At 44.4% G+C, this 15,320-nt stretch overlaps 1 protein-coding gene across 1 annotated transcript; it reads left to right on the forward strand.

The window, feature by feature from the left end:
- The first annotated feature begins 13,596 nt into the window (after positions 1–13,596).
- LOC146613795 (angiopoietin-related protein 3-like) lies at positions 13,597–15,318 on the forward strand. Its single transcript, XM_085378732.1, has 3 exons — positions 13,597–14,134; positions 14,396–14,506; positions 15,256–15,318. Exons 1-3 carry the CDS (start codon positions 13,628–13,630, stop codon positions 15,292–15,294), a joined length of 657 nt encoding a protein of 218 aa, XP_085234858.1. The 5' UTR covers positions 13,597–13,627; the 3' UTR covers positions 15,295–15,318.
- The last annotated feature ends 2 nt before the right edge of the window (positions 15,319–15,320 follow it).

Here is a 15,320-nt window from a genome sequence, read left to right on the forward strand (position 1 = left end):
GTTTTAATCAAAAAAACAGTTTTTTAATATCTTGCTGCTTTTTGTATAAGTTCATACTCAAGTTAAAAAAAACCCAACACCACTAAAGCTATTCTGTTTTACCTGTATGTAAAAAAATACACTGCACCCAAAATATTTCATAGTTCAGCAATACTGATCAATCTAATAAAAAAAAAAAAAAGGGAACCATGCACCCTCCACCTCATGATGCTTAATTGACGTAATTAACTTTAATTTGATGCAGTGTAAAAAAAATGCACAGAAATCATTTTCCAAGAATAATTAAATAGATTCAACATCTTTCTTCAACAGAATTGCAGACTGCACAGATTGTACCTTCCCAAAGGAAAAAGTACTATAGCTTACTAGGGTATATTAGACTTAATAGTTACTATATACAGTAATGGACTTCTATACATTTTACATCAGATTAAAACTTGGGTGTAAGATTTGGATAATTATTTATTAAAAGCTCGACATTTTAAATGAGAATAAGAAAGAAAAGTATGTCTCTGTGCCCCCTTTTCCCTGTTAATGCCCTATCGGACCCCCTGGCTAAACTTTGCTAGATCAACCCCTGCACAGTTACCAGCCGTCAGCTACTTAGAAAAGGATCCTGGTCTAGAAAGTAAATAAATTCTAACAACAGCTTATCAAGCTTAAACGTGCTGCTGTTGTTCAGCCGCTGGTTTCCTCTTTCTGGCGCGAAGTGAGCAATAAACAAACAAGAGAGACGGACTCGTGACAGAAAAGCCGATCAGCTGATCATTGATCAGTTTCATGATTGAAGTAGCAACAGGAGAAAGAGGGAGAGAGAAGAGGCAGTCGCTCAATATATCGGTTGTCAAGCTTAACGCGGGAATGCTTTATAAACATCCAGAGATGAACTTACACACTTGCTTTAATTTTCTAGCGAGGCTACAAATACACACAGCCGCTCTATCACATGATGCCTACTGCTCCCACGTGCTACGGTTATGAGCCGAGTTGGGAGTTACTCCGTGTTGCAAGTTTTGTGAGGTGCTTTTTTGATATTTAATGGATCAGATTTTTTTTTTATTTTTCTCTGATATCCGATCCAGTAATTTACGTCAGTATCCGACCGATACCGATAGGTAATATCGGATCGGTCCATCTCTAGTTACAATGCATTCATATTCGCCATAGGTATTTTTATTATGAGCTAGAAAGCTGTAACCATCCAAAGCAGACTTACTTGGAGCTACAACACTGAGATAGTATTTGCACCTGCCTGTATGATATCAACCTTGATTAAACAAAAATGTGTTTTGTTCACAATGTTGCAGAAAAGGATCCTTGACCCACAATCCCAAATTGAAACAGTGATTTCTCTGATTGGTGTTAATACAAATTTCGGCTAATATACTGATGGTAAACCCAGGAAATACACTAGAAACTGTCAAAACACAAATATTTTTGAAAATCTTTAAAAAAATAAACTTATTTAAAACTAAAAAATTATGTTGTTATTCATTAGGCAAATAAAAAAACGAATTCCCATTTTGAAATCCAAATTTGAGCCAGGCTACTGAAAAGTGAAATGAATCACCCATAACATTCAACCACTAAAACTAATTTTTCTGTTATAGAAAGGAAACAACTGCAATTTGTATTTGTAATTTAATTTAATCTAATCTAAAAATAATGATTTGCTTATTTTTTTCGTAAAATAGTGTTTTCCAAAGCGATTTTAAGAAAATGAACGAAAATGTGTAGATTGAGTCGAAAGGGTTCTCATGTTTTGTCATTTTTCCGATCTCGTCATTTAGGAACGTGTTGGGTACCCGAAAGCGTAAAATGTTGACGTCAAAGGAGCTTGCAAAGAAAAGCGTCTGGACTTCTTTAAGTTGCTTGAAGACGTTAAAGAAGTCCAGACGCTTTTCTTTGCAAGCTCCTTTGACTACGATGACCTGGATGACTGAGAACCTTCACAGACATAAAATGTTGACGATTTGTCACCTAGCGTAAAATATTATGCTTAGGGAGTGAGAACGTGTTGAAATAAAGCCTAACAGTGCTGCTAGCATTGATGTAGACTGGTCTTCTTTCTTTGCCTCTCATTCAGTTTATTCCGTTATGAAGTTATAAGCTTTAAGAGTTGGCTCTTTGTCTGTCAGTCAGTGAGATTATGCTGAGATTATTAGTCCTGAGCAAAATTTGTTAAATTTGTTGCAAAGAAGGAGCCTATAGGCAAAGGAAGAGCAAAGTAAAGTAAATCTGTGTCCTCAGGCCACAAGAACTACATTTCAGAATGAAAAACTACAATCACACAGTTCACAGTATGTGTGTAAGTCTATGACACGATGCTGCTCAACAAGCTGTAACCACTGCCTTGTGCCCTGCAGGGTTAGCTCTGCCATGGATGGAAAATGAATTAGCGAGAATTAGCAAGATATACTCCCCTTTCCATTACCCAAGCAGACAACTGACTCCGAGAGGGATTGTGGTTTGAACTGAGGGAAAAGAGGGAAAAAAAACAAGTCTTTATTGGAGCAAATGACTGCTGACGGACAGACCACATACTGCAGAGAACTTGGCCAAATGTCCTCAAAGGCAGTTTCAGAGAAAGATTTACTGTTGCATCATATATAAAGAGAAATATGGCTTGTAAAATAAGTTTGTAATTTACTTCAAATATTTTGTTAAAAAGAAAATGAGTAGTTAATCATTAGCTCACACAAATAGACCATTCGGGCTTGCCTGCCGCAGGGTATTAATTTTCCTCCCATTTAGATGAAGCTGCTTTCTGCTGGAAAGTACAGCTTGAGGTTTTTTGCCGAGAGGCAGGTTCTCCTTCAAGCAAGAATCGTGCTAAAGAAAAAGTGTAACGTGTTCTCTGAAGTTTCATTCTGATGAAATAATCTGTATTTTCCCAGTCTGGTCCGCAATCTTAACCAGCCAAAATCATTATCCTTTGGCTTTTTACACTTCAAACACATAGATTTTACAATGTGGACTTTGTCAGTTAAAGAACAACTGAAATAACACAAAGCAGATGGAAGTGTTTAAAGTGGGTTAGTTGACCTAAAGGTCTCATACAGCTGGCATCCTTCCCCAAATTATATCCATTATGTAACTGCGGTTTGTGGTGAGGGGAGCTGCAAGGTAAGCTGAGGCTGCACTGGCCAATTAAAACAGTATAGTCATGAAACAGTAACCTATGAGCGTATGAATTGAGACCAGTCAATCCAGATGCCCACAGGCTCTTGATAACCTAAGTTTGTCATGGTCCGTGGTCCTGTGTCTGTGGAATGCGTGATGCTCGGGTAGCCACACCCCCGGGCTGGGCCATCACTAGCACACCTGCTCTCCATCCCGGTGATTACACGGAGATCCACTTAATCCGGCGCTGACGGATGCTCCACGCCAGTCCGTAGTCATCCCCACAGTGGTAACCAGACTTCCACGAAAAGTGTGCATTCTCTTCTGCTTGGAACTTTGTTTAACCTGCCTACTTCTGTCCAGATTTCTACTCGGCGTCTGCTACCTGCCTGTCCTCCGGCTCAACTGGATCTCGCGGCGCTCACCTGGCCCACTCGCCATTCCACGGACTTCCTGCCCCCACGGACTGCCACACTTCCCTCCCGAGCTCCCACGGTTCCGTTCTATCGTAAGCCCCTACTCTAACTCAGTCCTGATATGTTCTCCCCGCTTCCTGGCTCCCTAGTAATCATCTCCCCTTTCTATTGCAGCCCCCCGCCGTCCCGATCCCGGCTTCCTCGTGTCATTGTTTCCCCGGATTTTTAGTTTCTGTTTTGCTCTCTACTTTCCCCGGGTCGCCTTTCGTTGTTTTAATAAAGTGTCTTTTTGTTAGCTCGGAGTCTGCGCCTGGATCCTTTCGTGCCCGCGCACCACGGCGCATGACAAAGTTATTCAGTAATACAATAGCAGATTAGTCTAATAGAATCAGTTTACATCTATTTGATAGCTGGCCTTGGTATTTTTAAGCAGTAGAAAGAAATAAATAGTGTGGATGAGCATTAGACAACAAGCATTAGTTTGCACTTTATCTTGTTTTCAGAGGCAAAACACAGGCAGCAGTAACAGTTACTATAATAACTAAACTCTATTCTCTATTTGGGGTGAAAGAAGAAAAACACTTAATGTGTAACATGTTCAATTTTAAAATACACTGTGTTATTTGAACCTTTAAACACAAACAGCTGTTGTTGTGAACTAGCATGGTGCTAGCATGATGCTTTATACTTTTAGGTAAAGTCCCTCTGATATGATGTTATTGTGGGACTCATGTAATGGGTGGGCACAGATGGAAGTATTGTAATAGATATTGCCCCCCCTCCATAATCTCATGCATTCTTATCATTGTTATGTTATGCGTTCAGTTCTGTATTACTATTTCTGACACATACTGTGATAACTGGCAATATAGCTAGGATACTCTGATCAATGATGATTCCCACGGGTGGTGCTCACGCAGGCACTGAAACGGGCAGCTTCGGGCTCACGCAGGCACTGAATCGGGCAGCCTTGGGGTCCTGTGTGTTCTACTGCACAGATAGCCTGCAGAGCGCAGCTACGCTGAACTGAAGTGCTTGTGTTTTGTATTTGCAGTTGCAAAAGAGCAAGTAAAGAGAACGATTCTGAACTCATGCACGCCTGGAAGTGTCATTTGTCCAAGTGTGCAACAAATATTGGAGGCACCGCTGGGATTATTAACGCCGTGTCCAGCGTGATGAAAATAAGGAAGGGGCGTGGCTACAGCAACCACGATGGACCTCGAGGAGCTGGCAGAGACTGTGTCCCAGACACTCTGGAACCTACAACTCGACCAACTCAAAGGGGTATGTGCTGAAGCTAAAATCCCTAGTGGAAATGTCACAACAAGACGAGCGTTAATAAGATTAATTACAGAATCGATGGACAAGGTTATTAATGATGAAGAGCAGGATGTTGCGCTCTGCTATCTAAAGAAAATGTTAGAAAGTGTCGACCCAGCGATAGGGAGCTCCAGAAGCACAGAAAGTGGATCAAATCCAACGAGCTCGCCACAGGGGGCTCAGGAAATAAGGGAAGAAGTTGATTTAGCAGAGAGATACGCACAGCTCCAGAGAAACAGCGAAGCACTGCAGGAAGAAATTAGGAGGCTGAGTGGAAGGGTGGAGAGGACACCACCAAATCAACCAACCACCCCACAAAATGTGTTTCCTGTCGCAGCCAACCGCCTTTCGGAAGTGACGATAAGGAGGGAATTCAAAATCTGTGGTCAAATTGGGGAGAAGGGCCAAAAGGACAGACTCTCATACACCAACCTGATGCATCAGATTGACAGAGGTCTGAACAAAGGACACAGTGAAGCGGAGGTTATAGAGGCGGTGGTGAAGTCTGTCAGCCCAGGTTTGAGTCTTAGAGACATGCTTGAGATAAAACGTGACCTCACCCTCCCCCAATTGAAGGCCATATTAAAGGGGCATTTTAAAGAAGATAGCACCACAGATTTGTATCACAGACTAGTGAACGTCACACAAGACAGCCGTGAGTCTCCCCAAAACTTCCTCTTCAGAGCAATTGAGTTAAAAGAGAGGCTGCTGCTTGCATCGGAAGACACGGGGTCCGATGAACAATACAGCCCTGAGCTCATCCAGAAGAAATTCTTGAGGTCGGTCAGTACTGGGCTACTGAGTGACCCTATCAAGTTTCAGCTCAAGCCCTATCTGGATGACCCTCGGGTGACAGATGAAATCCTCATTGATAAGATGAATGAAGCAGCTAGTGTTGAATCAGAAAGACAATTGAAGCAAAAGAAAACTACAGGCAGCAAATCTGTGAAAGTAAATGAACTCCAGACGGAAAGGCCAGCCAGTCAATTGGGTCTGGGTGTAGCCGAAACTAGGTTGGGGACTCAAGAGCAATCAGCTGAAGTGGTGAAACCCAAGAACCGCAGAACACCTGTTGTAGCTGCTTCCCGAGAGTCAGAGCTGCATGAAGCGGTCAGGCTGCTGAGAGAGGAGATGGCTGAATTAAGGAGGAGCATCACCACCCCTCAAGGCCCCACTCGCCCACTAAGAACCAGTGGGAGGAGGGGATGTAAGGCATGCCAGGAGCAGGGAACCAATGAAGGGTGTGAACACTGCTTCAAGTGTGGCCAGCCAGGACACCTCTCCAGAGGCTGTAGAGGGCGAAGGGGGGCAGCAGAAAGATCGGAGAGCACTCAAGTGGGAATCCAGACCATCGCCCCTTCCAAATCATTAATTCCCATCCATGCTGAAGCAGATGACAAGTTGCATGAACTGCTTTGGAATCGGATAAGACAGCTGGAGGCAGAATTAGAGCAGAGTGGCAAGGCTAAAGAGACTGTGGGTGCCACGTATGCCAGTCATCTCTCACTACGCTGTCAGGCTAAGCTGAGAGCCCTGATCGGGAAGAAGTGTATGGTGGATTGTTTCTTTGAAGGTGTAGAAACACAAGCATTGTGGGATACAGGCTCACAGGTGACTATCATTAATGAGAACTGGAGGAAGTCCTGCTTTCCACATATCCAACTGAGAAGCACAAGTGAACTCCTGGGTGAGGATGAGGCTCTGGTGGGCAAAGCAGCGAACCAAACACCCATACCCTTCGCAGGTTGGGTTGAGCTAAAGTTTAGACTGGGGTCAACTAGAGATCCACAGCCAGAGCTAGTTGTCCCCGTGCTTGTCTCAAAAGAACCAGGAGTAGCAGAGCCACCCATCATTGGCTATAATGTGATTGAGCATTTTGTGAAGGATGGAATGGAGCAGCATCCAGACGTTACACCTGCGGTGGTAAGGGAAGCCTTCTCGATTGATTGTAAGAAAGCGGAAGTGCTAATTAACATCGTGCAGCGCTGCCACAAAAGCGACGAGGAGGGTGTGGTGAAAGTTGGGAGGCAAAAGATAGTGATTCCAGCGGGACAAAGCAGGGAGGTTAAGTGCAGTGTGAGGACAGGTCCCCTTCGCCTGAAACAGGAGGTTCTTTTTGAACCAGAGGACATTTCAAAACTACCAGAGGGGGTTAACCTGAATGAAACTGTCATTGGACTGCAGAGGGGAACCCGGTCCAGGGTGGTTATTCCAGTCACGAATGGCAGCAGCCATGACATCACCCTCCTCCCTCATGCAGTGTTGGGACGGCTACAGCAAGTGAAGGCTATTTACCCAGTAGACGTAAGACCAGTAAGTGCTGAAAACATGGGCAAGTTGACGTGTGCTAGTGAAAATACAGGGAGCACCATCAGCGCCCCAGAACAGCACAAAGGGGAGTATGAAGAGGTGGGCAGATGCAGCCAAGATTTATGGGACCCACCGGTGTCAGTTGATCACCTGACCCCAGACCAGCAGGAGCAGGTGAGAAAAGTCCTGCGTGATGAGTGTGCTGCATTTTCAAAAGATGAGAGCGATGTGGGATGCATCCCCTCCCTGCAGTTAAAGATCAGATTGAATGACACAACCCCAGTAAGACGCACATACATCTCAGTCCCCAAGCCACTCCACAAGGAGGTGAAGGAGTATTTGGAGGACCTGTTGAATAGAGGATGGATTCAGAAATCCCGTTCCCCCTACTCATCGCCCATCGTCTGTGTGCGCAAGAAGGATGGAAGTCTGCGTCTCTGCGTGGATTACCGTGAGTTAAACCGGAAATCCATTCCTGACCGTCACCCCATCCCTCGTGTTCAAGACATGCTAAACAGCCTGACTGGGAGTGCATGGTTCTCAGTGTTGGACCAGGGCAAGGCGTACCACCAGGGTTTCCTGGAGGAGAGTAGCAGACCCCTCACAGCCTTCATCACACCTTGGGGCTTATATGAGTGGGTAAGGATTCCCTTTGGTTTGTCCTCGGCTCCAGCAGAGTTCCAGCGCAGTATGGAAGAGTGCCTGGCAGGCTTGAGGGATGAAATATCTCAGCCATATCTGGATGACAATTTGGTCCACAGCAGATCATTTGAGGACCACCTGCGTGATCTGAGGGAGGTCCTGCGCCGCTACCAAGAGCACGGGGTGAAGCTAACCCCCAAAAAGTGTGAAGTGTTCAAGGACAAGGTGAAATTCTTGGGAAAAATTGTATCCAAAGATGGCTACTGCATGGACCCTGCTGAATTGGCACCAGTGCAAGCACTAAAAAACCGCAAACCTGAGACTGTGGGAGACCTAAGGAAAATGCTAGGTTTCCTGTCATACTACCGCCCCTACATTCCAAACTTCTCACGCACTGCCAAGCCACTATACCAGCTGCTATCGATCGGAAAGAGTCAAGTGATTACTGACAGAAGATCAACGGTAACAAAGCACAAAGGACAGCGGAAAAAAGCAGACCAACGCCACTCAAGCCAGCCAATCACATGGACAGAACAACACCAGGCAGTGCTATGCCAACTGATAGAACACCTGCTGAGTCCACCACTCCTGGCATACCCTGACTTCGAAAGGCCATTTGTGCTGCACTGTGATGCCTCTCAAGAAGGGCTTGGTGCAGTCCTGTACCAGAGACAGCAGGGCCAACTGGTTGTCATTGGGTATGGGTCGAGAACTCTAACAGCTCCAGAAACCAACTACCACCTCCACTCTGGAAAGCTAGAGTTTCTAGCAATGAAGTGGGCAATCTGTGAGAGGTTTCGGGAGTATCTGTACTACGCACCTTCGTTCACAGTGTATACAGATAACAATCCGTTGACCTATGTCCTGACTACAGCGAAGCTAAATGCTACAACACACCGGTGGGTTGCTGAGCTAGCCGATTTTAACTTCTCAATCAAGTATCGGCCGGGAAGGGCTAATGGCGATGCTGATGGTTTATCACGAATGCCGCTAGACATGGAGGAGTACATGCGCACATGCTCGCAGGAAATGAAACCAGAGGTAATCACCCCTGCGACAGAGGTGCTTCAGTTGAAAGCCCATGAAGATGAGCCATGGATGTGTCCAGCTACCATAACCACAGCATGTGCTGATGTAGAGCTTGAACGAGTAATGGCCCCAGTGACACAGATCTCCAAAGAGACACTAAAGAAAGCACAGGAGGATGATCCAGTCATTGGCAGGGTGCGAGAATGTGTTATGACAGGAAAATGGCCCCCTTGGAGAGGAAGAGACAGGGGGGAAGACACTTCCGTTCTAAGCCGGGAAAAGAGTAAGCTGTACCTCGACAAAGATGACATCCTGTACAGGAAATCAGCTGCTCGAGCTCAGCTAGTGTTACCCACAAAATTCCATCAACTGGTGTACAAGGAGCTCCATGAGGAAATGGGACATCTCGGAGTGGAGCGGACACTCGCCTTGGTCCGTGATCGATTCTATTGGCCACATATGCAAAGACATGTGGAACATTATGTGACTAAGGTGTGCAGTTGCTTGAAACGGAAACGTCCCGGCAAACCAGACAGAGCACCGCTGGTCAACATTGTCACCACATACCCTTTTGAGATGGTCTCAATAGACTTCCTGCATCTGGAGAGTTGTAAAGGAGGATATGAGTACATCCTAGTCGTGATGGATCATTTCACCCGGTTTGCACAGGCATATGCATGCACCAACAAGTCAGCAAGAACAGCGGCAGAAAAGATCTTTGGAGATTTTGTGCTCAAATTTGGATTCCCTGCCCAGTTACACCATGATCAGGGAAGGGAGTTTGAGAACCAGCTGTTTGCCACCCTGGAAAAGTACTGTGGAATCCAGGGGTCACGCACAACACCTTACCATGCAGCGGGGAACGGCCAGGTGGAGAGATTTAATCGGACACTCCTTTCCATGTTGAGGAGCCTGACAGAGGAAGCCAAGGCGGACTGGAAAAACTCCTTGAGCAAAGTGGTGCATGCGTATAACTGCACACGCAGTGAAGCAACAGGATATGCCCCATATTATCTTCTCTATGGCAGAAACCCCCGCCTACCAGTGGACATCATGTTTGGCCTGGTTCCAGGTGACCAGAGTACTTCTCACAGTGATTACGTCCGTAAGTGGAGAAGTAGGATGCAAGAGGCATACAGACTGGCATCAGAAACAGCCCAGAAAGAGAGGAACAGAGCGAAAAAGCAGTATGATCGGAAGGCTCATGGAGTGGAACTGCAACCGGGATGTCGGGTGCTAGTACGGAACTTCAGAGATCGGGGTGGGCCTGGAAAGCTAAGGTCTTACTGGGAGGAGCGAGTACATGTCGTGTTAGAAAGAAAGCACAAAGATAGCCCTGTCTATGCCGTACAGCCAGAGAGAGGACCAGGGAAAGTGAGAGTTCTGCACAGGAACCTCCTACTGCCCTGTGACTTTCTCCCCGTCCAGGAGGAGAAGCTGGAGAAAAACAAGAATGGGAAGGAGGATGCCAAACAACAAAGAAAAGGAAAGACCCAAGAAAAGCAGCAGGAGAGTGACCACGACAGCGGTTCAGAGGATGAGGGTGACTGGGGAATTATCACCACACAAGCTGCGGAATCACCCACCCAGATCAGGAGTCAGCTGAGGGCAGAGGCAGAGGAGTTCCAGCCAGAAGAAGCTAACGGAGAACTGTCAAGTGGTGGTGTCAGCAGCGAGTGCCTAGACGAGGGTGGAAAAGGTGGACTGGAGTCAAGTGCAGAGGAGGAAGAGGCAGGGCGAAGTGAGCTGTCTGGGGAGGAGAACAGAAGAAGTCAAGGACAGGTGTCGTCATCTGATGAAGAAGACGAGGGAGAGCCCAACTCACAGCCAGTTCCCACAAGAAAGTATCCTTTCCGATGCAGAAATCCACCCAAGACATTCACGTATGACACCTTAGGTCAGCCATCAGTCATAAACAGACACAAGTGATGTCCACAGCTAAGAGGAAAAAACTAAGTTCATTGTCACATGTTGAGTTTACTGTGGTGACAGTTTAAACAGAAAGGGAAGTGTTCACAGTAGCAAATGTTAAAAAGAGCAAATTTGACAGAGCAACAACTGCATGTATTTGTTTAATAGTTCACATGAGTTAAACAGGGAATACCAGAACCAGACTAGCTACACATAGAGAGATACTGGCTTGTATGTGAGATATACAGCAGTAAATGTGTGTCTGTGTAAAAGGTTACATGGTAGAGTGATAGGTCTACACCTTCAGCCGGATACAGAGCACGCCTGAGTGGCGGAGAGACTTTACAGACATTGCCTGGCCAGTAGTGTCTGTTGCTGGTACATGACATGAAGGGGGAGATGTATGTCATGCCAAAGACTGTTACCGGACAGAACGTATCTTGAGAGGCTGACTCCCAGTGAAGCTACTGCTGTAACCTTCTGTTGAAGACATGCATTCTGGAAAAAATCTCTAATGTCAGGATGACATTCATTTTTGGAGGGGAGAGTGTGGGACTCATGTAATGGGTGGGCACAGATGGAAGTATTGTAATAGATATTGCCCCCCCTCCATAATCTCATGCATTCTTATCATTGTTATGTTATGCGTTCAGTTCTGTATTACTATTTCTGACACATACTGTGATAACTGGCAATATAGCTAGGATACTCTGATCAATGATGATTCCCACGGGTGGTGCTCACGCAGGCACTGAAACGGGCAGCTTCGGGCTCACGCAGGCACTGAATCGGGCAGCCTTGGGGTCCTGTGTGTTCTACTGCACAGATAGCCTGCAGAGCGCAGCTACGCTGAACTGAAGTGCTTGTGTTTTGTATTTGCAGTTGCAAAAGAGCAAGTAAAGAGAACGATTCTGAACTCATGCACGCCTGGAAGTGTCATTTGTCCAAGTGTGCAACATTATATAGTTTCTTTCAGTTTGGCACATTTCATAGCATTTTTTTCTCGGCTACAGGCAGCCAAAAAAAACAAATACACACATAATGTAAAAGGCTGTGAGTGGTTTAGTTTCTTTTTTTGTTTCAGACACCCACATACAATCGACCTTTCAGACAGCAGAGCCTTTGGTGGAAGTCTGGGCTGAGGACTAAGTTTATTGTGTACACACTGTGGCCCCCATACAACCGTCATAGTTAACATTTAACTGACAGGCACCACCACAATTGAGAGTGTTATTTTCGTACGTTCTTGTGTGTGTGTGTGTGTGTGTGTGTGTGTGTGTGTGTGTGTGTGTGTGTGTGTGTGTGTGTGTGTGTGTGTTTTTCATGTATTATTGATGTCGGGGACCTAAATCTCTTACGGGGACATTTCTTCTTTTGGGGGGACGTGTAGAGTAAAGAATTGGTGGAACAGGTGTTTGATCTTCGGTGATGTTACACATCTATACGGCCTTTCAAAACCACAGAGTTGTTATTAATTGATCCTGTGTAATTTGGGTCATCTTTTAAAAAACAAATTACAAATAGACCCACCATACTACTGCAACAACAAGAGGGGACCAGCCACGACCTTATTTAAAGGTTAGTTCAAGGCATTCTCACACTGTCCTGGCTCAGAGGAAAACATCTTTAGAAAGATTAAATGAAATAACGACTTTTAAGAGGCATTAACATTTCTGTAACATTTCTGGATTTCTGTTCAAACGATTTTTTTTATACTTTGTTTCCAAGGAGCCCGACTTTCTTGCCATTTCCTATGCTGGTCTTGAGCAACAGTTCACGTTTTCTGAAAGTCTTTCAAAGTTTTTCTTTGTGTCTGTTTGTTTGTTTGTTTGTTTAAGTCACTTAACACTGACTTATAAATCTTTCAAGCACAGACAAAAAATACACCAAATTATATCTTTAGGCACTTTGCTAATAGTTTCCAGTGAAAAGACATTTATTTACATTTCTTTAGTATTCCAAAATTTTCTTTTGCATTTTCTTCTTAAAATGAGAGGCATATAATGGTGTTTTATGTACCAGCAAGGTGATTTTCAAAGAGCTATTAGCTGAAAGCTTAGCAGATCTCAGCATGGTGTGCAGGCTGTCCTTTAAAATTTTAAACTGGACAAGTGGAAGACAAAAGAAGAAGTGACAGGCCTAACAAACTATCTACAGCAGATTAATGCCCTTAAGAAATAGGAAAAAATCCATCAAAGACCTGACACAGCATCTGACAGATGGATCTGGACTTTCAGATGATCTATTTACTGTTCACTGAAGCCTCAGAAATGGTCTCAGTGAAAGGGTGTCTGTGAAGAAGCTTAAAAACATACCTGGATAGAAAAACACATAATAGAAAGGTATCAGTCGAGGATTGGTGACTAAGAACCAAATAAATCCAAAGATCTTTGAATGTTCTTCAAGAAGCTGGGAGAACTATTGCTGAAGACTACTTAAAGAATTGTTTGGGGATTTCAGACTGTGCTGATGAATAAAGGCAGTCATTTCATTCAACTTTGTTAGAATTGTAAAATCTCTGTATTTTCCCGTTTGCACAGGTTTTCACAGTCCTGTACGCTAGCTTCAAACATCACATCTATATAATTTATAGATGTATTATATATAGATTTAGCAACAATTATGATTTTTGTGTTATTCTGTGAATGAATGCTGTTGTATCATCCCAAGTGACGATAACACTTACATACTAATCTTTAAAATTTGAATAAAGCATAAGTTCCAAACAGACTTTCAACAGTCCCTGAGAGGAGAAAACTACATTCTGTAGAAAGATGTTGATTCAGCTAACGTGGTAATCATTAATCTGATATCAGACAGAGTATAAAGCTCTGGATCTTCACTCAGGAACTCTTCATCCCGTCACAGAGCGAGGTATGAGAATAACACGAATTGTTTTCGTGTTTGCCCTGGCTGCTGCTTGTGTTCCTGCCCTCTGTGGCGAAGAGGAACCTCCGGTCCTCCACCTCGAGGCTCCTGCTGAAAGTCAGTCCCGCTTTGTTGCTTTGGATGACGTGTATCTCCCGGCAAATGGCCTCCTCCAAATGGGTCAGAGCCTGCGGCAGTTTGCGCAGAAAACAAAGGGACAGATAAATGATATCTTCCAAAAACTCAACATCTTCAATCGCTCTTTCAGCCAGCTGTCAGTGCTGGCCAGCGAAATCAAGGTGACAGAAGAAGAACTGAAGAGTACTGCTACTGTGTTAATGGCCAACAATGAAGAACTCAGGGGCTTTTCTGAAGAGATCAGCTCCAAGATGAACAGCATCCTGCAAGAGAAAAGTCAACTGCAGAATAAAGTGGAGGGCCTCGAGGAGAAGCTGAGCAGTCTGTCACTTGGCCTTGTGCCGAGTGAACGAGCAGCAGAGATCAATAGCCTTAGGGTGAGTAACCCGTTGTTAGAAAGAAAACCTGCACTTGATGTTTCTGTCCTTTGCTGAGGTAAAAAAAAAAAAAGATCACTGCAACAGTATTGTGCAACAATAAACTCTAAAATAAATCAGACAACCTTTATGCTTTTTGGCTACTACAATAATCTTTGTTTTCCATCTATTCTCTCAGTGTTTGAATGCTGTTATACAAGCTCACAATACTATATTATTATTAACAATCATTATTTTTTTTCAACATTCATCCCTGATCAGGAGGTGATCCAGAGCCAGGAGCAAAGCATTACACAGCTGCTGAAGGCTGTGAGGGAACTGAGTGACCAGCTCATCTACCAGAGGACAAAGATCAATATTCTAGAGGAAAAGGTAAATAATAGAGACCTCAGTAAAAATGAATGGCATCTTATGATTGTTTTGTTTGGTGGTGACTCTTCATCCATAACAAATGTGCATAACGCTGGGAAGGGTTTAGCTAACTAAGAAAATAAAATGCATGATTCACCTCCTGTCGTCACTTCAGTCAGAGTGAATACATTCCACTCAAACGCAACTTTAGTTGTAATCATCTCCAAGTACCTGGCAAAAGCATCTCTAAAGCAGCAGAAGATCACACTGGGGGGTCTACCCTGTTAGCTAAGAACAGGAAATGGAGTCTACAATTCAACAAACTCACCAAAATTGGACAATAGAAGATCAGAAAAAGGTTGCCAGTTCTGATGAGTCTCGATTTCAGCTGCTGAAAGCAGCGTGAAGCTCATGAGAGCATGGATCCATCCTGCCTTGGGTTAATGGTTAGATATGGTGGTGGTGTAATGATGTGGGGGATGTTTTCTTGGCACACTTGGGGTGTTTTGTACTGACTGAGCATTGTTTGACTGTCACAGCCTAAGTATTGTTTCTGACCATGTCCATGAATTATACTGTGATATGTGCGCACATACAAGCATGTGCAGCCTCCAGTCTCCAAATCTAAATCTTACTGAGATGCTGATCATCTGAGCCAGTGCTGTAGTGCTTTATACATTTCACTGAAAAAGCTTTTGAAGATTTCTACATAGAGTCAGTGAGAAGATTTTTTTCTGCAAGCCAAAGGTTTTTCTGACAATTTTCCACAGCTGACAGCCAACATGTTAGCTAGCCCAGGAGACCATTGAGAAGATGCCAGAAACCTTCAGCGCTG

Source organism: Diplotaxodon limnothrissa, linkage group LG18, assembly GCF_057381915.1.
Source record: "Diplotaxodon limnothrissa isolate DT_005_m linkage group LG18, D_limnothrissa_male_GT1.1, whole genome shotgun sequence".
Lineage (NCBI taxonomy): Eukaryota > Metazoa > Chordata > Actinopteri > Cichliformes > Cichlidae > Diplotaxodon > Diplotaxodon limnothrissa.

Bases quoted from the DNA above. Each gene is read 5' to 3' on its own strand.
- LOC146613795 (XM_085378732.1), top strand. From the start codon at position 13,628: ATGAGAATAACACGAATTGTTTTCGTGTTTGCCCTGGCTGCTGCTTGT. The intron at 14,135-14,395 runs GTGAGTAACCCG...ATCCCTGATCAG, and splicing joins CAGAGATCAATAGCCTTAGG to GAGGTGATCCAGAGCCAGGA. The intron at 14,507-15,255 runs GTAAATAATAGA...AATTTTCCACAG, and splicing joins TCAATATTCTAGAGGAAAAG to CTGACAGCCAACATGTTAGC.